We start from the raw sequence: 22,437 nt of genomic DNA on the forward strand, positions 1-22,437 counted from the left end.
TCTCCTTTGCATACAACTGACATTCCAGTCCATGGGATGGAAGCAGAAGTGCCCTAAGCCATCTTTCAGAAACCTTCCTTAACAGACATTTGCACCCTTCCTCACTCATCCCTTCCTTTACCCTACTACTGGGAAACCAGAGTGTGAAGACTGGACTCCAGTAGCCATGCTGAACCATGAAGATAGACCTCACGCATGTTTCTTTCTTTCTTTCTTTTTTGGTACCAGAGATTGAACCCAGGGGCACTTAACCACTGAATCACATCCCTAGCCCTTTTTTTACTCTTTATTTTGAGACAGTATCTTGCTAAATTGCTGAGGCTGGCCTTAAACCTGTGATCCTCCTGCCTCAGCTTTCCCAAGCCACTGGGATTATAGGCATGCACCAGCAAGCTAGGCCAAGACCTCACTTTAGAAGTGGTAGCTATTAAGGGTCTGGGTCTGGGGACTTCTATACCATCCAGCCCTAGAGACTTGGGTACCTGCCAACCTTTGGATTTAAGCACGAGAGCACAAAAAATTAAATACCATCTTGTTTAAGCGCTGCTACTTTGGGTATCTGTTCCACACAGATAAACTGAATGCTGCTTATTTTTCCTTTCTGAAACACACACACACACACATACACACACACACAGTAGGGTGGGCATCTGGCAGCCCTGGACTTCAAAGCCAGCTCTGCTGCCAGCCCACCATGTCATTTCAGCTGGTCAAGCCCTTTTACCTGTTTTTCCACCAATAAAATGGGATTAGAATCAACTGATTCCCAGGACTTTTTAAGGACCAGTGCTAACATAAAGCAAGGGCCACAACCTGCAGGCCAACCAGCCCACATAATCCAGAAAGTGTGGTGCATTTGTGTTGAGCCATCAGGACACTTCACAATGAAAAGAAAGAAAGGATATCTGGTTTGTCTGACTGGGGCCATCTTCCCTACTGGCCCCCCTTCTCCTACCGGCCTCAATCTTTTATCCCAGGATTTGCCATCTTTTTCTGTCAAAAAGGGCCAACAAGTAAATATTTTAGGTTTTAAAGGATACCATGGTCTCGATTAAATATTCCTCTTTGTGGGTCGGCTTTTTTTTTTTAATTCAATGCTTCAAAACTATAAAAGCCTCTCCCAGCTCTGACTGTATAAAAATAGGCTGCAGACTACATTTGGCCCACAGGCCTGGATTTATACTGTCCTTTCCCTCGCTGCCCCCAAGGTCAAGCACTTGAGACTGTCTATACAAGTTTTTACACAGCCTGGTGCACAGTAAGTGCTCAATAAATGACAGCAGCGGTTAGCAACATATAGATACTACTGAAACCACAATGCCCTTCTGCTGTTACCAACTTTCTCAATTGTCAGTCCAACTTGACAATAAAGTGTCTTAAGGGCTGGGCACATAACAAACACCCCAGCTGTCAGAGGGGTCCCAAGTCACAAGGGCTCCTGGTTCTGTGGCAGCCAGCCTTTCTTCACCTTTTGACAAAAGGTTTTCCTCTGGGCTCTGCACACACTGGCATCCCCCCCCCCACCCGCCAAAACCGAAATTTAGTCCCTTTCAAAGTTTGTCTCCCCTGTCTCTTCTTAAAAACAAGCATCAGGGAGAGCACACAGCACTGGCCAAACTGACCTGTGCTGATCAAGAAAGAAAAACCAGGGCTGGGGATGTGGCTCAAGCGGTAGCGCGCTCGCCTGGCATGCATGCGACCCGGGTTCGATCCTCAGCACCACATACCAACAAAGATGTTGTGTCCGCCGAGAACTAAGAAATAAATATTAAAAACTCTCTCTCTCTCTCTCTCTCTCTCTCTCCTCTCTCACTCTCTTAAAAAAAAAAAAAAGTTAAAAAAAAAAAAAAGAAAGAAAAACCACACAGCTATCTCCTGAAAGGAAGCCGTGAAGCTGAGGGATTGAGAGTCTGACCTGCTCTCATCCCAGCCCGCCCCACCTCCTCTTCAGGAGAGCAGAGCTGCCTCCCAGAATGCCCAAGGCTGTGCCAGAACTTCCTCAAGACTCAGAAGGACCAACCAGAGGACCTCTACCTCTGCCCAGGGATAACGGTGTGGATTTAGTAGCTGCCTGCCATTTGGTCAATCCCATGGATAAAAGCCAGGGTGATCAAATGGCTAGAAGAGGCAGCGAGGGTTGCCTGGGGTTGAAGCAGGATGACCACAGCAGGATCTTCTGCAGCTGTCATCCTTCCCACCAGACAAGGTACAGGTGTCAAGAAACAGGGCCCACAAGTCTCTCTCCCAACACCAGGGGTATAAGACAGTTGGGCAGGCCTGCAGCATAAGGAGCTCTGTCCTAGAACAGCCAGGTCTTTCCTAGGCCACAACAATGCCATCACTCTCAATAACATCTATGAAAAACTTACTGTTTACTGAATGCTTGCTATACGCTGGACACCCTGCTTCACACACCCAATCAACTTCGCCCACTTTCCTGGGCCCCAAGTAGCATGATTCCCACTGCAGAGGAAACAGAGGCCACGCACAGATAAGTGTTGCTACAGGTGAGAAAACAGGCTCAGGGAGGTCAAATAGCTAGTTCAGAACCACACAGCTGACCAGAACCTGTCAGACTCCACTTTGAAGACCCTCCCTAGCACCCACAGAAGACTCTGGACCACCACAAATATTAAGGTAATGGAAGATTTGTGCCCTGGCCAATCCTGACTATTCCTCCCTATGTCCCCACCTACACAGATGCAATTCTGGGAGTCTAGAAGCACAAGTGGGTCACAGCATCTGTGAGGACAGGTCATTGTCAGTGCTCCTGATGCTTACTCTCTGGGACAAAACATTTAGGCCCCAGAAAGGTCCAGGTGGAAAAAGACTGAAGCCAGGAAAGGAAGTTCATCCCAAGAGAAGGCCCGAAGCTCCCAGCAGCCTGCTTCAACCTGGAGGCGTAGAGGGAGCTCCCCCTTGGCCCACCCAACTGCCACATCCCCCTCCCATACCCCAGACTGCCTGCAGTACCTCAGACTTCTCCCAGAGGATATGGGCCAGACCTACTCTCAAATGGGGTGCATGTAGCCACATACCCCAGCCCTGGGACCATATTCAGAGCATACTCAGAGCAGTTCCTCCCTATGCTCTTTTTTTTTTTTTTTTTTTTGAAGGAGAGAGAGAGAAGAGAGAATATTATTATTTATTTTTAAGTTTTTAGCGGACACAATATCTTTATTGTATGTGGTGCTGAGGATCGAACCCGGGCCGCACGCATGCCAGGCGAGCGCACTACCACTTGAGCCACATCCCCAGCCCCCCTCCCTATGCTCTTACTCTGTCCCCACTGTTCAGGCTATTTTACCCAGAGCAGCAGTCCAACCCCTCTAAGGCCACTGCCAGCCCCTAAGGGGAGGCAGGTACCACTGCCAAGGAAGGCTTCATTTATTAAGCAAAGGGCTACAACAGCCTGAACCATGAGGAAACTGTGACACAAAGTCCCACAGCTAGTAGTAAAGTGGCAGGGCACAAGATTAGCCTATACCGTATGACACAAGAAAGCGATGTCAAAGTCCTAATCCCCAGAATTAGGAGGGTGACCTTATTTGGAAACGGGGTCTTTGACCATATCATTAAGGATCTCAGGATGACACTGTCCTACATTTAATTTAATGCCAGGTATCATAAGAAAAGATGAGAGCCCAGAGAGAGATTGTGTAAAGACAGAGGCAGAGAGTGGAGTTTTGCTGCCACAAGCGAGCAGTGCCTGAGCCACTGGAAGCTGGAAAAGTGGAGAAAGCATTCTCCTGAGAACCTCCAGAGGGAGCGAGGCCCTGTTGACACCTTGATTTCAGACTTCTGGCCACAAACTAAGAAAGAACACTTTCTGTTTTGTTTTGTTTTGTTTGTAGCTGTTGATAGATCTTTTATTTTATTTATTCATATGCAGTGCTGAGAATCGAACCCAATGCTTCACACATGCCAGGCAAGTGTGCTACTGCTGAGCCCCAGCCCCAGCCCCAACACGTTCCTATTGTTTTAAGCCACCAAGTTTGTGTTCATTTGTTACGGCAGCCCTGGGAAATTATTACACCCAGCTCTGTCTGCCTCCAGAACCCATGTTTTTAACTCTCCACTAATGTTAATGTTACTAAAGTGTAAAGGGGAAGAAATTCTTTCTGACCCCTGAGAATATTATCTGGAATTGAGGATTTCCGTTTGAGAAATCTGGACTTTTTCCCTCTTTAAAGACATTTTGCTTATGGATTACCTCTCATAGAAGATTGCCTGTGTAACTCATGACACTTCAGGATTATCTTTTTTCTTTTTGGTTCCTTCTCTCTTTTTCCTGGGGTGCTGGGGTTCCAATGCAGGATCTCACACACGCCGATACCCCAGCCTACTTTCATGATTATCAACATCAAAAACACAAAATGTAAATACTCTTCTGAAATGAAATGCTAAGAACAAGGGAAAGTGTGGGGGTTATTTGAGAATTGCCTGTACTATGTTCCTAATAACTTTATAAACTTAAAAACTGTTCTAAATTTTCTTCTTAAAGTTTATTTGAGCAGTTGCAGTGGCACATGCCTATAATCCCGGCAACTCGGAAGGCTGAGGAAGGAAGACTCCAAGTTGGAGGCCAGCCTTGGCAACTTAGTTGGACCCTGTCTCAAAATAGTAAAGGGCTGGGTGTGTAGCTCAAGAGAGATAGAATGCCCCTGGGTTAAATCCCCAATACCACACACACACACACACACACACACACACACAACACACACACACACTCACAAGAAAAGAAAGAAGACCAAGCCTCCTGGAATTCTTTTCGAGTGTAAGGCCAGGGACACTAGCTTGAGAAACTGCTTATTAATGCTTGCCAAATGAATGGGCTTCCTTAGGATCTGAGATCCTGCTGAGCTTAGATGTCTGTCCTGAGCTCCCAACCCTTCTTCCCTCTCATCTAGTCCAAGAAGACCCTAGCTCCTCTCCAGTGTGACAAAAGGTGTCACACTTGGGTGACAGACACACTCCTTTAATCTATTTTCAAAGTCAAGGCGAAGGGAGAAGCCCATGTGAACCTACTGCTCCACACACTTCCCTTCAGAACACCCAGTTCCCAAAGTGGCAAAAAATTCCCACGGGGCCAAAGCTAGTAAAGGCCTTCTCCGCGGCTCCCTAGAGCATCAGTGCAAGAGATCCCATGAGACAAAGGCGAATGAAACAGAATAGCAAAATGTGAACGAGGAATCTGAGAGAAGAGAGGAGAAAAGAAAGAGTAACAAGAAAAAAGAAAAAGGATGAATTACAAAGACTAGGGCTGGGGGACGTCTTGGCAAGCACATTTGCGATTTTCCCCCTACTGAAATGTCAGTTTTGAAAGCAGCTTCTGAAAATGCAACTAGATTCTCACATCCCCAAAAAGGCGACAGCAGGCGCGTGGTGAAGGAGGTGGCTGTGTTACCTCTTACTTCTAAGCCTAACAGAAAGCGGCCCTCCCCTTCCACGTTTCCATCTAGAGCCCCTTCGGTGGCCCGCACCACCCTCACATGGGCCCTCTCCCCAGCTCTAGAAGTTTCCCACTCGGAGGGTCCTGGAAGCCAAGCCCTCCATAGAGGAGGCACCCCGTCCTCCTGGCCGCCCCAGACTGGGAATTACTTTTCAACTGTCCTTAGTGGTCCAGGGGGTCCCCTGAGATGGCCAGAGGCCGCCCACACCCCACCCTCCTCCCAGCCTGGGCGGCCACACCCGCTCCCGACACCCCCTCGCCCGGCTTCCTCCGAATACCCCTACCACTGTCTGTCCCCCACTTCCTGCCCACAGCCCCCTCCCAAATCTCAGGCCCCTCACTCCCCATTTCGCGCTTCCCTCTTTATTCGGGGCACCTCTCCCCTCTGGCCACCACGCACGCCTTCTTTTCTCTCTCTCTCTCTGTCCCTAGACGCCGGCTCTCCACACCCCCTCACTCCCAGCCCCGACTCAGCCCCCGGGACCCCCAGCCAGGTGCCCCCCAGGCTCAGGGCCTCTCCGGGGTCCCCAGACCCGCCAGCCTCGTGCACAACCCCGCGCACTGCGCGGCCCTCGGCCCAAGCCCGGGGCCCCCACTCACGGCTGTAGAGGGCGATGCCCGCCGCGTCCGGGCCGGCGCGCACCTCGAGGCGCAGCGCCTGCTGCTCCGCGTGCCGCTGGATCTCGCCGTTCGCGTCGCCTATGGTGAGGAGGCGGGCGCCGGGGAACACGGACACTGTCGCGCAGGGCCCCGCGCCTCCTGGGACCGCCGCCCCCGCGCCGCCCGCGCCCGGCCCCACCGCCGCAGCCGCCGCTGCCATCTTAGATCCGGCTCCAGGGCCTGCCGCCGCCGCCGCCACCGCCGTCGCGCCCGGGCCCAGGCCGCCGCCGCTGCCGCCGCCGCCGCCGCGCAGGCCGAGGCCGAGGCCGAGCCGGGCAGCGCCACCTGCCGGCCACGCCACGCCTCGCCGCCGCCGCCACCACCGCCGCCTCCGCGGCCCGGCCCCGTGGCACAGCGCCCCCTGCTGGAGGTCTTGGGCGCGGGGAACGAGAGAATACACCCGGGGGCGGGCCGGCCCCGCCCCGCGCGAACGGTCGCCGCTTTGTGAGGTGGCTCCGCCGCACAGGGACGGCGGGGACGGGAGCGTGCGTCAGGGGGCGGTGCACAGTCGCGCGGACACGCCTCTAGGAGATCTGGGCCCCGCCCCCAGGCCGGCGTGGCGCGAACGGCCGCGCTTTGTAAAGCGGTGCGATAACTCGGGGAGCGGGACAGAGCGTGCTTCACGGGGCGGCACCGGGTCGCGTGGACACGCCCCCAAGGACCTGGGCCCCGCCCCTACCCCGCGTCGCACGAACGGCCCCGCTTTGTAAGGAGGCGCTGATGCTAGGCGCGGGCGGGGACGGCACTTGGCCGCGCCGACACTCCCCGGCCCCGCCCCGTAGAAACGGCCGCCCTTTGTGAGGCGGCTCCCCTGCCTCAGGGATGTCAGGGGTGGGCTTGGAGCCTGGACGGCTCGGACACGCCCCTGGGTCCGCGCTCCACCCCTTGGTCCCGCTCGATTTAGGGTAGCGTCTCGCGGAGGCCAAGCCCAGCTGCCACCAGGGCCCGCCCTATCCCAGCCACGCTCCCCTCCCACTGAGACTCCGCGAGGCTCCTGGCTCTGCAGGGGAGCTGAGAGAAGGGCGTGGCCACGGCCTAGGGCACGCCCCCACCCCGTGGCCCGATCCCGGCTACCCTAATGGGAAAGCGGTTTGAGATGCTCCTGGGCCTCCACCTTTAACCTGAACTCCGTCATCAACTGCTCCTTTCTTTCCCATTATCTCTGCCCCGCCCACTGCCCCTTCCCCAGCCCTGGCCCGTCTCTCTTCTACACAAAACGTTCCTCCTCCTCTCCCTCCGGGCCTCGCCCTTTCCCTAGTGGTGGGTAGCGACTCCAACTGTGGCTGCTCCTGTCTGCATTGTTCTGGGGCTCATTCGTTTTAGAGGGCCCAGGAGCCGGCTTCCCCCTTCCGTAAGGATGGCCTTAGGCCTTAGCCTAAGCAACTCCATTTTAAAAACTCCACTTTGAAACCTGCAGTCTCACCAGGCACACCTAGGAGCCCTCTGATAATGATTATCAGACATAGCCCTGACATAAGTCACTTCTCCCCACCCAGACAAGCTCAGAGTGAAGTTTCTGTCACGCTGTCCTTGCCCTGATAAGGGAGAGAGGCAAGAAAATCAGGGTGGGGACCACCAGACCAGATGCTGTAACCCCAGGGCAAATGATGTCACTGAGAAATCCCATGGGAGCTGGTAGGGATTGAAAGGGTGGTCAGAAGCCCCAAATTTTAGTATAAAAAAGCAAATGAACAGACATTTAGCTAGCCGACACTGATGCCCTCGTGCTGAGAGCCTGATGAGAAACTGGACTGACATCCCAACTCTTCTCATCTTTTGCCTGATCCTCAGCATCTCCTTCACTGTTCTCAAACTCTACAGCCACATCTTGATGGTGAGAGCCACTTCTTCTCCCTAGGACCCTATCCTCAACTGGCTGTCAGCTCCACCCTAGGAGAGTCCTGCCTTGGGTCCTGACCTGATCAGGGCGGTGTGAGTGAGTGTGCATCTGCTAGACTTTTGATCTGACACTTGAGCTTAGCTGCAGATGGAGTGTCTGTCATGAGCCTGTCATGATTAAGTGTATTTGGTGTGCTTAGAATTAATCTAGAATTGTTTGCTGTGAATTGATTGTCTTTTGCATTAAGGATTGTCTTTTTTTTGCGTGTGTGTCGTGCTGGGAATTGAACCCAGGGCCTTGTGCATGCAAGGCAAGCACTCTGCCAACTGAGCTATAGCCCCAGCCCTGTTATTTTCTTGATTAAGAACCTATAGAATGAAATGGTGTTGAGTGATTTGAGTTGAGTGAATAAAGCATTGAAAAGGGCAGAAGCGCGTGGACATTCTTTATTTCTTCCCCTTGACTGCATAAGTTGTGACACCTTTTCTGGTCCTCATTTACACCTCCTTTTCCCCAATACCCCTTTACCCCTACACAACATCATTCTACCTCCTGTTCCCCCACAGTTGAAGGAACCTAGCAGGGGACAACCTTGTGTTGTTGTCCCCTCTCTTCCCAAACTCCCTCATAGGTCTCCTACACCATTCTGACTCAGTTCAGGGGTACCTTAAACATCATGGATTTGGGCATGCTACCACCCTCAGCTGTCCAAGAGTTGGATGCCGAAGGTCCCAGGTTTGAAGGATTACACACCAGAAAGACCTTGGGAACACCTCAACATGTGTTATAATTAATAACTTAGGCATGCCAAAAGGGGAACACACAGAACACCCCCCCAAACCTGAGCTCAAAAACCCAGTTGGGAAGTCAGGTACCTGAATCAGAGTGACTGAGAATGGAAGAACTGGGGTCACAGCGTGGAGAGTGTGGACCTCTTATGCCCAGCTGGAGGGCCAGAAGTAATCCAGACATCTTCCCTGATGGTCTTGAGAAGGAGGAATCCACAGAAGGGCTTCCTGCTTTGGGCTCAGCCTCCATGCCATTGCCTTCACCCCCTCTCCCACTCTTCTATGAGCAAGGTCCCAAGGCCAGAGGACCCCTTCATCTCTGTTCAACTCCCTGAGAAGGCAGCAGCCAGGGAACATAAACCCCTGTCACCCCTGAAGTAGCTGAAGGAACCTCAGGCCCCCGAAAGGCCCAGGCAGGTGGAGGGACAGGGCTGAATAGAAGTGTTCCCCAATCCTCAGCCTCACTGGCAGGCCCGGAAAGTGCTGAACTCTGGGGGCTCTGGTGAGGATGATGTGGAGGTGGGCCTCTTTCGGGGCCCACAATTGCCAGCGCAAGCATCTAGGGTGGCTGCTGGGTCTTCTTCTGAAGTCATTTTCTTGGTCCATGAAAGAAAAACATCAGAAGTGAGTGATTTGGAGCATCAGAATCTAGGATTCCCCCATGTTCTGAACCTGAGACTACTTCAGCCCATCAGGTCTCATGTCAGCTCTTCTACCTCTCTACACCTGAGCCTCAAGGACCTGCTCCTCCTGTCCTGGTCTTCTGTTCTCCAGGGTTCCTCCCTGCTGAGTAGAGGACCTGAGAGCAGGAGTCCAAATCCCAGTTCGGTCACTTCTTGGCAGTGTGAACTCTTTGCTTCAGTTTCCCCTTTTGAACGTGGAGAGAATGCTAGTACCCACCTTCTAGGGTTGCTATGAGACTTAAAGAAGTACAACAGATAAACAGTGGCTGACACCTCTAAGCTTTGTTAAAGGATGAACACATCCATTGCGGCTCTCCTTTGTTTCTCCCCTTCTGAGTACCTCAAGATCTTCAAGATCCACCCTCTTCCCTATCTTGAATACTTGAAATTCTAGTCAAGGACAAATGAACTTACTAGAACTAAAACCAAGTGGTTGAGAGCAGGTGGGTTCCAGCCCGCCTCTCCCTAGCTGGGAGACTACAGTAATGTCCAAGTCCAACCTCAGGGAACTTCTTTGTAAAAAGAAACTGTCAACCTCACTTAGCAGGCTGTTATAAAGTTGCATATCAGGCCCTCTGCAAGGTAACAGTAAAAACTAGAGTCAGCTACTTCGTAGTCATTTCAGCCAAAAGCACAGCTTTACAAAGCTTCAAAAAGAAACTAAAACTGACTGTGTTGGTGCAGCAGCCTGTAGTTTCAGCTACTCAGTTGGAGACAGGATGATCACAAGTTTTGAAGGCCAGCCTGAGCAACTGAGAGGGACCCTGTCTCAAAATAAAAAGAGCTGGGGATATAGCTTAATGGTAGAATAATCCTGGGTTCAATCCCAGTACGGCAAAAAAAAAAAAAAAAAAAAAAAAAAAAAAAAGCCATTTATATTACCTACCCTTAAATGACCATTTGAAGGGACCATTCTTTAAGCAGAGGCTTAAAGAATGACAGGCTAAAGTTCTGAGGTGGTCTCTCTGTGGTCCTTCATATTGCCTTAGAACAATGTGATGTATTTGGGGGTTCACTCTTGACTTACTCTTGTTTAATTTCAGGGACTTCACCTTTAGTGTCCCACTGTGGGTTTCCATGTAGGGGGAGGGTCAGAACCCCCTACTTCTCAAGAGGTGTCTACTCCCCTGTCACACAAAAAAGCTTTTTCTTTTCTTTTCTTTTCTTTTTTTTTTTTTTTTCAGTGTTAGGGATTGAACCCATGGCCTTGAGCATGGGAGGCAAGCACTCTACCAACTGAGCTATATCCTCAGCCCAAAAGCTTTTTAAAAAGGCTTTTCCACTGGGTGTGGTGGCACACGCCTGTCATCCCAGGGACTCAGGAGATGAGGCATGCAGGAGGATCTCAAGTTTGAGACCAACCTCAGCAACTTAGCAAAGCCCTAAAGACTTAGTGAGACCCTGTCTCAAAATAAAAACATTTAAAAAAAAAAAAAAAAGGCTGGGGATGTAGCTCAGTGGTTAAGTGACCTCGGGTTCAATCCCCAGCACCAAAAAAAAAAAAAAAAAGTGTGGGGGTATGTGCCCAGATGGCGTCCTGAACATTGCAGATTCTCATGGAGTTTTAGAGCCTGCCTGGCCTGCTGTGTTTGTCTTCATGGCTCAGGATTTGTTCTAGGAACTGAGACCTCAGAGAGCTTAACCAATCAGGGCCAAACCCCCCTCACCATCTGTATATCTGAGTCCTTATCTCTAGCATTGCCCTCTCTCCTGGCCTCCGTGCTCAGGCTCCACCTGCTCTCGGGCACCACCTGGTGCTGATGCGGTTGCAATATCGCAATACCGGTTCTTATCCCTCTCAGCCTGCCCTTCCCCAAGGCTTCCTCCTTCTCTTTTGGACCGTTCGTTTCCCATCACCAGGATCTACCATGTTGATTCTTCCACCTCTCTTGCCAACCCTCGGAACCAAACCACCACTCTTTCGTGGGCCTTGACCACGGTAGTTGCCTCGTTGCAAGCAGGTCCCCGAGCTCCAGCCGCCTGCCTGCCACAATCTGTTTGCCCGAAGGAACCACCAGAGGGCGCCTGTGCGCACCCGAATCCAGTCAGTACTCAGAACCCTCCAGGGCTCCCATTTTACCTGAGCAAAGTCAAAGTTCTGTAACATTCATGTGTCCAAATGGGACGTCTGAGGCCCCCTAGTGGAGCTCCCTCTGAACATTTCCTTGATCCGTGGAGTTCATGGGTCAGATATCGCAAATTCAGTTAATAATAATAATAAAGTTATAAGTGCCAAGACCACCCCCAAATTTAACTATGCAGAGGAGTCCTATAGAGCCAGTTTTGAATCCCAGCACTGGCACTGCGTAACAGGGGAGGAGCGACACCTGTTGAAAAGTAGGAGGTTCTGACCCTCCCCTACATGGAAACCCACAGTGGGACACTTAAGGTGAAGTCCCCGAAACTAAACAAGAGTAAGCCAAGAGCCAACCACAGAATACATCAGATTGTTTAAGGCGATATGAAGGACCACAGAGAGACCACCAAGTTACCTTGACTACTGTCACCATTCTGACACATTTTCCTAAATCCAAAGGGAGCACTGACCATGACAGTACACACCCCCATATGATAACCTTGTCCCTGGGAATTTCAGTCAATCCTGGGCTCACTGACAAACCCCACTTTGGGGATTCTATGCTTTTTCCTCACCCCAGAGCTCAGAGTCCAGGGTAGACCCAGGCTGAGGGTGGCCTCCACCTGACCAGGTAGGATGGTCAGCAGGAAAGGGGAACCAAAAACAGGGGCCACTCACCGTGGAGATGGCAAACAGGGAGTTATCGAAGGACATGTCTGAAAAAGAAAGGAAAACCAGGATTGGAGCCAGTTTTCACTGTGCACCGCCCTAATCCTCTCACCTCTGCTCACATTCCCCAGTTCAAAGTCTATGGAGGGGCAAGGGTAGGACCCATCTCCCAGCAACCTCTCCCACTCCCTTCCCACCCATTCTGCAAGTGAGCAGTGAATCTAAACTACATTTTGAACCATGCCTCTGTCCCCAAGCCTTCTGTCAACTCCCACCTTTCAGAAGGAGCACTTATCAGCCCACGCACTCCCCAGCCCACCCCCATTGCTAGATGGCCCTCCTTGTCACCCAGGTATGCCATGCTTCTCTTAAACACTCCTCTCTGCTTAAACATGGCTTCCTCCAGGGGCTGCCTGCCTTTTCCCAGTTGGCTCGGACAGGCCATCTGCTCTTTCCCCAATGGAGTCTGGGCTGTCTATCTTGGTCATCATAGTAGGCGCTCAATAAACGTGTCATGCAGTTAATCAAGCATAGAGAATGAAGTTTTCTGCGCTTGGGCCCCTTTCAGAGAGCATCGCACATCACAGACCAGCTGGTCCGCAGGGCAAGCAGGCCATTCACTGAAGACCCTCGGGACCCAGGCTTAGGCGGTCCTTCCCGGTGGAGCTGGCCATTTAGCAGTGGAAGCAAGCATCCAGAGATTACTTTTTTTTTTTTTTTCGGTGTTGGCAATGGAACCCAGGGCCTCTCGCAGGCTGGGTAAGCACTCTAGCATTGAAACTCAGACCCCGAAGATGATGTCATTGGGTTTCTACCAGGGGTAAGAACAACAAGGTAGTAGAGGCAGGTAAGTAGCAAGCACAGACCCTGTCTAGAGAGCCTGGTGACCAAGAGGAGGTGACTGAGACCCAGGAGATGGAGAATATTCTAGGCAGTGGGCGGAGCCAATGAAAGGCAGGCACCTGGGACCCGGAGAGAAAGTGAGAATCCAGGGAAAGGAGGGTGAGGGTGTGTTTTGACCCTAACAGGGAACAAACAGCTGCAGAAAAGGTTCAAGTCACCATAGCATTTTGAAGCAGTGACCTCATCCTGTGGAGGTCAGGAGCAAGGAGCACAGACCTGAGGTGGTGAAGTTAATCTGGGCCCAACAGGATTCCTGTTCTCTGCAAAGAGATTCAGAAGAAAGGTTGCCTCATGAGACAGGAGGCTTCTGGAAAGTCCTAGACCCAAACCAGGCACAATACTGGGTCTTTGACCCCCTGCCCATCTACACATCCTACCCACAAAGTGACAAAGCAGTTAATGCCCTGATTTCCAGAGCTATCACCCTGTGCAACAGTCCTTGGCTGTCAAGAACCAGGCCCACTTCTAGTGCAATTTGGCACTGCACAACCCCAGCGGGATCCAGAATAGCACAACAATTCCTGGCAGCTGACTGTAAGGGGAAGACTAAGCCATTTGCTCTCTGTGTGACTAAGCACTGAGCCTCTGTCCTCTCATCTGTAAAATGGGGTTATTCATTCTTCCTACTTCCAGGGCTGTGAGGATAAGGTGGGATCACTTCTAGCACAGTGCCCAACACCTAGTAGGTGCTTAACAAATACCACCTGTCTTTGTTCATCAACTCTCCCACCAGAGGGTGCTGTTTGCAATGGAAAGCCCACCCAGCCAAGGGAGTGCCCTTCTGATCCCAAACCATTCCATGAGGGTCCCTAGGGATGGTCTTACCGTTTTCTCTGTAAATTTTTTATTTTCACTGAAAAATAAATAAACAAGCATTTGTTAGATTATGGTTCTGATTGCACCAAACAAGTTTCTACACCCAAGAAATCTAAAACTCCTTTTTACCTTTGTAACCCAGTCTTGCCTCTCTGTGGCAAATTTGTGAAACTTACTGCTAACAAACACTTTTGTTTCTTTTTTCTAGATGGGGTCTCACGGTTGCCCGTATAGTCACCTCCAACTCACCATTCTCCTGCCTCAGTCTCCTGAGTAGCTGAGTCACATGTTCACCATGCCTGAATCCTTTTTTTTTTTTTTTTAAATTCTTCAATTACAATAGTAATGTATGTTGATAAAAACTTTAAGCAAAGGGCTGGGTCTGTGGCTCAGTGGAAGAGTGCTTGCCTAGAATGTGTGAGGCACTGGGTTCAATTCTCAGCACCACATATAGATAAATTAATAAAATAAAGGTGCATCGACATTTAAGAAAAATTTTAAAAAATAAAGAAAGAATAGGAAAATAAAGTATTTAAAAAAACTTCAAGCAAGGCACATCATGTGACATTGTTTTTCTTAAAAGAAATGGGGATGCACACCTTTAATTGAACTGATTTGGGAGGCTGAGGCAGAAGGATTTCAAGTTTGAGGCCAGCCTGGTCAACTTAGCAAGGACCTGTCTCAGAGTTATATATATATATATATATATATATACACACACATTTGGTACCAGGGACTGAATCTAGTGTTTAACCACTGAGCCACATCCCCAACCTTTTTAATATTATTTAGAGACAGGGTCTTGCTGAGTTGCTTAGGGCCTTAATAAGTTGTTGAGGCTGACTTTGAACTTGTGATTCTCCTGCCTCAGCCTCCTGAGCCACGGGTATGTGTGTGTATGTGTGTTTGAGTTGCTATAAATATATTTGAGTTTCAGTGGTTGCCAGGAGCTGAAGCTGGAGGTGGAGAGAATGGGAAATTATTGCTTAATGCGGATAGAGTTTCAGTTTGAGATGATGAAAAAGTTCTAGAGATGGATGGGGGTGATGGTTGCACAATAATGTGAATGTACTGAATTGCTATGGAGATTTTACCACAGTCAAAATATCATGGCTATGCGACTAGGTGCACATCTGTAAGCCCAGCAACTCAGAGGGCTGAGACAGGAGGATCACAAGTTTGAGGCCAACCTGGGCAATTGTTTATTTACTTATTAGTTGTCAATGGGCCTTTACTTTATTTTATTAATTTATTTATATGTGATGTTAAGCACTGAACCCAGTGCCTCACACGTGCTAGGCAGATGCTCTACCACTGAGCCACAACCCCAGCAGCCCCTGGACAACTTACTGATGTCTCTAAATAAAAGTCTAAATGGGGCTGAGGTAGTGGAACATCTCGGGGGTCAATCCCCAGTACATATGTACACTCAAGTTGTTCCAGTACCTGTGGGAATTGATTCCAGGAACCCCCAAAATATATTAAAATCCATGGATGCTCAGGTTCCTTATATAAAATGTGACTAGGTTATTCACACCCTCTGTAGACTTATTCTACATTTAAATTTTTTTTGTAGTTGTAGATGGACAGAATGCCTTTATTTTTTAATTATTATTATTTTTTTTTATGTGGTGCTGAGGATCGAACCCATTGCCTCATGCATGCTAGGCAAGTGTGCTGCCGTTGAGCTACAGCCCCGCCCTCATTTTACATTTTTATTTATTTTCGATACATCATAATTCTGTTTGCAGGTAACTGTTTGATCAGTCTCATTCCCCAGTTCCTTTCTTTTCCCTTTTTTCCTCTCTCCCCCTACCTGCTTGCTCGAATCTACTGATCTCCTTTTTATTATTACTATTATTATTTTAATTAGTGCATAAGAATTGCATACATATAAGTAGGATTCACTGTGGTATTTCATACATGGATGTAGCATAATTTGTAGATTTCATTCCCTGTACTTCCCCTTGTCCTCCCTTCCTCCCTCCCTCTTGATGATCTTACTCATACTCTACTGGTCTCCCTTCTATTTCTCCTACAGACTTCAAATCATCTCCAGATGCCTTATTTTCTATATTTTTTTTGGTACTGGGGATTAAACCCAGGGGCACTTAACTATTGAGACACATCCCAGTCCCTTATATTTGTAAATTTTGAGACAGGGTCTCACTCAGTTGCTTAGAGGCTTGCTAATTGCTGAGGCTGGTCTTGAACTTGCAATCCTCCTGCCTCAGCCTCCCAAGTCACTGGGATTATAGGCATGCACCAAAACCACACCTGGCTCTAGATGACTTACAATACCTAATAAAATGTATACACAATAAAAAGAATTGTTACACTGAGAATAATGACAAGAAAAAAGAGTCTGCACGTGTTCACAAAGATGCCAAATGTTCCCCTTTTGCAGTGCTGGGGATGGAGCCCAGGGCCCTGCACATGGAAAGCACCTGATCTGCGGTTGGGCTGCACCACTGCCCCTAAACACAAATTTTCCCTTCAAATCTTTTCAATCCATTATGGGTTGAGTCTGCAGATATGGAATCCAGGATATTGAATCTGTCGATAGGGAGGACCCATTGGACAAAGCCATTCTACATAAGGGACTTGAACATCCATGGTTTGGGGTATCCATAGAGGAACCTGGAAACAATCTCAAGAACAGTCGTGCATCGGTTTGCCCTGCTCACCACCAACATCTCTCCTATGGACAGTTCCTTCACTGCTAATTTGCAGAATTTAGACCTCCCCAAATGGCCTGTCTCTGTGCGTGTCTCTGTGCCATGTGCTTACGGGCACATACATGGGTATGTGCCCGTAAGCACATGGCACATTCAGAGTTGCCAGCCGGGGCCCTGTCTTCTTTAAGCACTCTCACCTCTCCTGACCACCACAGCCAAAGCAGCCAGACCAGTGAGGAGCAGGAGGGCTCCAGCCAGGCTCAGCGAGAGGGCCAGGATCCAGGTGGGCACTAGAGGAAACAGGAAGAGAGCAAGTGGGCAGGTCAGGAGCTCTCCAGGCTCTGTCATCTCTCCAGGCTACTTTGAGGTGCCAGCCCTCTGCAAGAGGACCTCCTCCAACCATGAGATTTGGGTGTAGCTGGACCCTGGGAATCAGCCAATTGGCATATATCTGGCCAATGCGCATTAGCATATTTCCTCCCCCTGTCCCTGTGATTGGTTCAGACCTGGAGTGTGGCCCAAGCCAAGACAATGAAAGGTAATCCTGGGATTTTGCAGGGCCACTGAGAGAAAAGGATTATTCCTTTGGCTTGTATTGTATCCCTCTGATTGGAGATTTCTCTGGGGCTTCTGGGCATGATTTCGCTACCATGATGTTGGGGACCTGCCTGAAAATAAACCTAGAACAAAGCCAAGTTGAGAGGTGGCAAATAATTCCTGACAACTTCAGGCTTCTGGATTCAGCCGCGCCTGAAGCCCTAATATGAACTGACTTCAGTTCAGTAAACCAACGAAATCTCCCTTGGTTTCTGAAGCCAGTGTGAGTCAGGTTTTCAGTTACTTGCCACCTGAAGAGCCCTGCTTGTCCTGGCTATGAAGGGGTCAGTTGACATCCACCCCAAGCCACACGGAGATTCACACAGAGGTCAGCGGCCTGGAAACAGAAGCCAAGTAAAAGACTCAGCTTCCCTCCTGGAAGAGAGAGAGGATCTCTTGAGGACCCTGGGAGAAGGTCCCCTGACCCCAGTGGAGGTCGGGAGCTGTGGAGCCGGGAGGGGAAGGAAAGATGTACCGGGGAGATTCCAACAGTGGTAGGCCTTGTCCATTCATTCACCTGGGTGGGAGGGCTGTTGTCACCTCCCCACTCTCAGACCACAAGGCTAAGGTGAGAAAAGGGAGCCTTTGACAGAGGAGCTTGAGGCCAGAAAGGACACAGAGAACCCTCTGTCATCACAGCTCGAAGACTGGCTGGTAACAAGTTCCTCTTTGCAGTGGGAAAGTCCTGGTGATGGTGGGATGGAGACACTCCCTCCTCCCTCTGCCCCCTCCCCTGCCCCCCAGTCTCCCCGCCCCTCCCCATCTCCCCGCGGGGTGGGGGGCTTGCTGGGAATTGAGCCTAGGGCTTGTGCATGCCAGGAAAACACTCTACCACTGAGCTACCTCCTTAGCCCCATCCCTTGGCCTCTTGATCCACAACCCGTGCCCAACCCCCTTTCCTGGAAAGACCACTCAGATGGAAAGCTGAAGTCCTTGCTGCAGCCCACTAAGCTCTACGTGATCCTTCTCACCACCTCTCTTCCCTCCTCTCCCCACACATTCTTCCTTGTTCACTGTACTTAAGCCATTCTGGGGTCCTCTGTGCTTCTCAAACACACAAGGTATGCTTCAGCCTCAGGGCCTTTGCACAGCCTATTTCCTCTTCTTGCTATACTCTTGCCATAGAAATCCACATGGCTGGCTCCTTCTCATCATTCAGATCTTTCTTTTCTTTTTTTCCAATATGGGGTCTCATGATATCACCTCACCTGGCCCCAAACTCCTCAATTGAAGTGATCCTCCTGCTTCAGCTTCCCAAGTAGCTGGAACTACAGGCAAGCCCTACCACAACCGACTTTATTCAGATCTTTTCTCCAAATAACCTCTTCAGACAGGTCCTCCTTGGTCACTCTACTCTCCCCTTAAAATGACACCTTCACCAGGCTGTGTATCATCCTTGGGCACTTCATTGGCACACTGAATATTTATTGGATCCTGGGTTTATCATCTGTCCCACCCCCTGGGAACATCTGTCGAAGGAGGTCAGGAACATTGTTTTGCTCCCTGCTGGACCTCCAGTGATACGGAGAGACTCTGATGCACAGTTGATGAGCAAATATGTTGGGTCCAGGAAGGGGAAGGTGTGCTGGACGGTGGAGATTTTTTTTTTTCACTGCTGAGCATGGAACGCAGGACTCCCGTGTGCTAGGCAGGTGCTCTGCCCCTGAGCTACTAGCACGGAGGCCCAAGGTCTGGAGTTTGAGGGGCTGCTGGCCTCCCAGCTCTGCTACCTGTGTGCCTTGGGCAAGTCCTTGTGCATCGTGTGCTTCTGTTTCTTATCTACAGAAAGAACAATCACTGCGCCCACCTTGGAGGGAAGCTATGAGAACAGACAGGGAAAGGTGAGTGACCCCTGGCCAGTGGTAGGCCTGGCCTTCCTGTGAAGACCTCCCAGGAGAGGGAACAGCATCTGCTGCAGCTGGGTGAGCCCAGGGGAGGGCTTACCTGGGAAGGAGACGTGCAGCGGCTGGCTGAGGTCCGACAGCTGGGGCTGGCTGTGCTCGCCCACCACACTGTACTGGCACCAGAATTTCCCTCCAGAAGCCGTGCCACCGCTGCTCAGGTTGAATGTGACCCCCAGCTGGTTGGCCGGGGCCTGCAGGAGCTGGACAATCTGTCCCTCTCGGTACAGCGTGAAATTCACCCCCAGGAAGTCCTTGGGGGCTGTGCATGAGATGTGGATGGGGTCCTCTTGGCTCTTTGGGTAGGGGGGCACCAAGAAGATGGCTGGTGCTGGGATGGCCAAGGAACCTGCAATGCAGGATCAGGGGAGGTGGCAGTGTGGGTGCATGGTTGGAGAGCACTGTGTGATCTCTAGCAAGCAGGTCACTTCTCTGGACCTTGTTTTGTTTTCATTTTGGTTCTGGTGCTGGGGACCCAACCCAGGCCTTGTGCATGCTTAGCCTGTACTCTACCACTGAGCTGTACCCCCAGGCCTTGGGCCTTGTTTTTTTGGGCACCAGGAGGCGGGCAATCTCTCCCCATTGCAATGTTCAGAGCACTGGGTGCCTGGCGCATCACGGGGGTCACAGTGGTTGAGTCTTTTGTAATGATGGCCTTGGTTATTATATAGTGTCCCAAGTACACTACTTCAATCAGCAATGCTACGCACCAGGCCCTGTTCAAGGTGTTGGGGACAAAGTAATGAAGGAGACAAATGAAGAGACATGCTCGTCTCAGGCAGCTGATGTTCTTTCAAAGAGACCAAGAGTTCTAGGCAATGGGAGAGTTGCTTGGGCTAGAGGGCTTCCTGGAAGAGGTGTCATGTGAGTTGAGTTGTAGCAATGAAAGAGTGGCATGAGCTGGGTGACAGCCTCGAAGGCCAAGGTAATGGTGAGGGCAAAGGCCCAGAGGATGGTTGGACATGGGGTGAGTTTAAGGGTTTAATGGGGGTACCATTCAGTGGTAGAGCACTTGCCTACCACACGCAAGGCCCTGGGTACTGTCCTTAGTGGAAGGAAGGAAGGAAGGAAGGAAGGAAGGAAGGAAGGAAGGAAGGAAGGAAGGAAGGAAAGGTGAGGAAGCGGGTGGCTGGGGGGGAGTTGAGCAAGGGAGAAAGCAGCAGCAAATGGGGGGAGGTCCCACCTTCTCCCCAGGGTGTGCCGAGGAGTGGGGCTGGACTGGGGCTCCTGCAGAGGAAGCCGCACCCAGGGAGGAGTTGCTCTCCAGCTGCCCACAGGCCCCCAAGCAGAGTGGCCCCCCATGGCCCCTGTGGCTAGTCTGCCCCCAGGCAGGCGCTCCTGCTGCCCCAACTCCTGCTGTCAAAGGCAGGAGCCTGTGGAGGCCAAGCGGGGGCGAGGCAGGGGCTATAGGCAGCTCTCTTGACTGGGACACGAGGAGGAGCCTAAGAAGAAAAGGCTGAGAGGTTTCTAAGGCTCTCAAGCAAATCAGTCCAGGATGAGCCTCCTCCAGCACCGCGGAGGAGCAACCTCACTTGGGATCTGTCCTCAGAGCAGTGACATGGGCAGGAGACGGGGGAGCAGGCTGGGGGTGCCGGAGGGGCCGTCAGACTCACCAGCTGCAAAAAGCAGGACAGTCCAAGGCATCTCTCCTCCCGCGTTTGGCCAGGAAATCTGGCTGGGACCAGAGGGTCCAGGGCTCCCCGCCAGCTCCTCCTGTGAGGCCAGAGCAGGGAAAGGAGAACCAGGGCTAATTCGGGCTGAATGTTTCCTCAGTGGCAGGAAGTTGCACACACACTCAGGCACTGAAAGGGACTCTCTCTTCTCCCCACCCCTTCCCTAAATGCACAGCACAGCGGACCCAGCCCTGTGCAGTTCTGTAGATTGGAGGGAGCGTGACTGAGATAGTGAGGAATTTGTTTTTTCCCTCCCTCCACCTAAGAGAACCCCCTTGCCCAAGGAAGGGTGGCAGCAGGGGCTACTTGGGAAACTCATGCCCAAGGTAGAAACCACAGCCCAAGCAATAGCAAGACGGAAATAAATGTGGGGTGCAATGTGGTAGGGCATGGTGGTTAGGGTTTGGCCTCTGACTGCAGGTGAGGGCTGACTTCTCTGAAGCTTCAGTTTGCTGCCCTGTCGGATGGGGCTAAGATGAGTGGACATCAGATTCAAAGAACTCATGGCATAAGACAATGCTAGGGGGCAGTGGGTGCTCCCAGTCGGCATCTACAGGGAGAAGGCTCTGGGCTTCACCAACCAGGGAAAAAGTAACATTTGTCTAGAATTGAGGAAATGGCATAGTTTGCAGGATTTATTGCCTCCTGTTTACAGCCCAGAAACTTCTAAGTTTCTGTCTTATGGGTAGATGTGCTTTGGTCTTGCTATATGTTTTTATTTAAGCCAAACAGCTCCAGCTCCACACTGAGAAGGAGGCAGCATATGGTCACCAAAAGACAAAAAAAAAACATTAGAATGGACTTTTTCCTATGGATACACAAAGCTCATCCCAGCCCCAGGGTATTTGCACTTGTTGTTTTCCTTACCACAATTCTCTCAACCAGGTGGAATACCACTTTTCCTTCAGGTCTCAGCTTAAATATCACTTCTAGAAAACCATTCCAAGCTCCTCTGGACTCTTCCCTTATTGAATTTTTCTATAGTGCCCTGTGATCTTTGTTTGTGCAATTGCATTTTTAAAATTAATTAATTAATTTATTTATTTTGTGTGTATGTTAGTTACTGGGGATTGAAACCGGGGATGCTATACACTGAGTTATATCCCAAGCCTTTCTTCTTCTTCTTCTTCTTTTTTTTTTTTTTTTGATACCAAGGACTGACCCCAGGGATGCTTAACCATTGAATCACTTTTTAATATTTTATCGATTTATCCCCAGCCCTTTAAAATAATTTAAATTGTATATGGACACAATACTTTTATTTTTATGTGGTCCTGAGGATCAAATCCCGTGCCTCACATACACTAGGCAAACTCTCTACCACTGAGCCATATCCCCAGCCCTTTTTTATACTTTATTTAGAGATAGCATCTCACTGAGTTGCTTAAGGCCTTGCTAAATTACTGAGGCTGGCTTAGAACTTTCAATCTTCCTGACTCGGCCTTCTTAGACCCTGGGGATTACAGGAGTACATCAAGGTGCCTGGCTTCTCTTCTTGATTGTCTTGCTAGGGGTTAATTTTGTTCTTCATTTCAAAGAACTAACTTTTGACTTTTTTCTCCCTCTATTTTCTATAATTTGGGGGGGGGGGCTTACCTTTAATCTCTTCTGCCTTTTACTTATCTTGTGTTTAACTGGCATATTCTTCTTTTTTTTTTTTTCAGAGAGAGAGAGAATTTTAATATTTATTTTTTAGTTTT

At 50.2% G+C, this 22,437-nt stretch overlaps 2 protein-coding genes across 3 annotated transcripts in view; both read right to left on the minus strand.

Annotated features, from left to right (window-relative positions):
* The window catches only part of Carm1 (coactivator associated arginine methyltransferase 1), a 48,254-nt gene extending 41,982 nt beyond the window's left edge, over window positions 1-6,272 (minus strand). The window contains exon 1 of one of the 2 annotated variants that reach the window (XM_026399598.2): window positions 6,053-6,272. In XM_026399598.2, the coding sequence (XP_026255383.1) occupies window positions 6,053-6,272 (220 nt within the window). Of the gene's footprint in view, window positions 1-2,369; window positions 2,388-6,052 lie in introns of those variants that run through there. The other variant, XM_077796381.1, reaches the window with a different exon arrangement.
* A 2,273-nt stretch (window positions 6,273-8,545) lies between these two features.
* C3H19orf38 (chromosome 3 C19orf38 homolog) lies at window positions 8,546-20,776 on the minus strand. The gene is made up of 7 exons (XM_026399829.2): window positions 20,678-20,776; window positions 19,108-19,413; window positions 16,764-16,856; window positions 13,898-13,925; window positions 13,289-13,332; window positions 12,179-12,216; window positions 8,546-9,336 (listed from the first exon to the last, which is right to left on the minus strand). Exons 1-7 carry the CDS (start codon window positions 20,706-20,708, stop codon window positions 9,202-9,204), a joined length of 675 nt encoding a protein of 224 aa, XP_026255614.1. The 5' UTR covers window positions 20,709-20,776; the 3' UTR covers window positions 8,546-9,201.
* Between the last annotated feature and the right edge of the window lie 1,661 nt (window positions 20,777-22,437).

The sequence above is a fragment of the Urocitellus parryii genome, chromosome 3, assembly GCF_045843805.1.
Source record: "Urocitellus parryii isolate mUroPar1 chromosome 3, mUroPar1.hap1, whole genome shotgun sequence".
Lineage (NCBI taxonomy): Eukaryota > Metazoa > Chordata > Mammalia > Rodentia > Sciuridae > Urocitellus > Urocitellus parryii.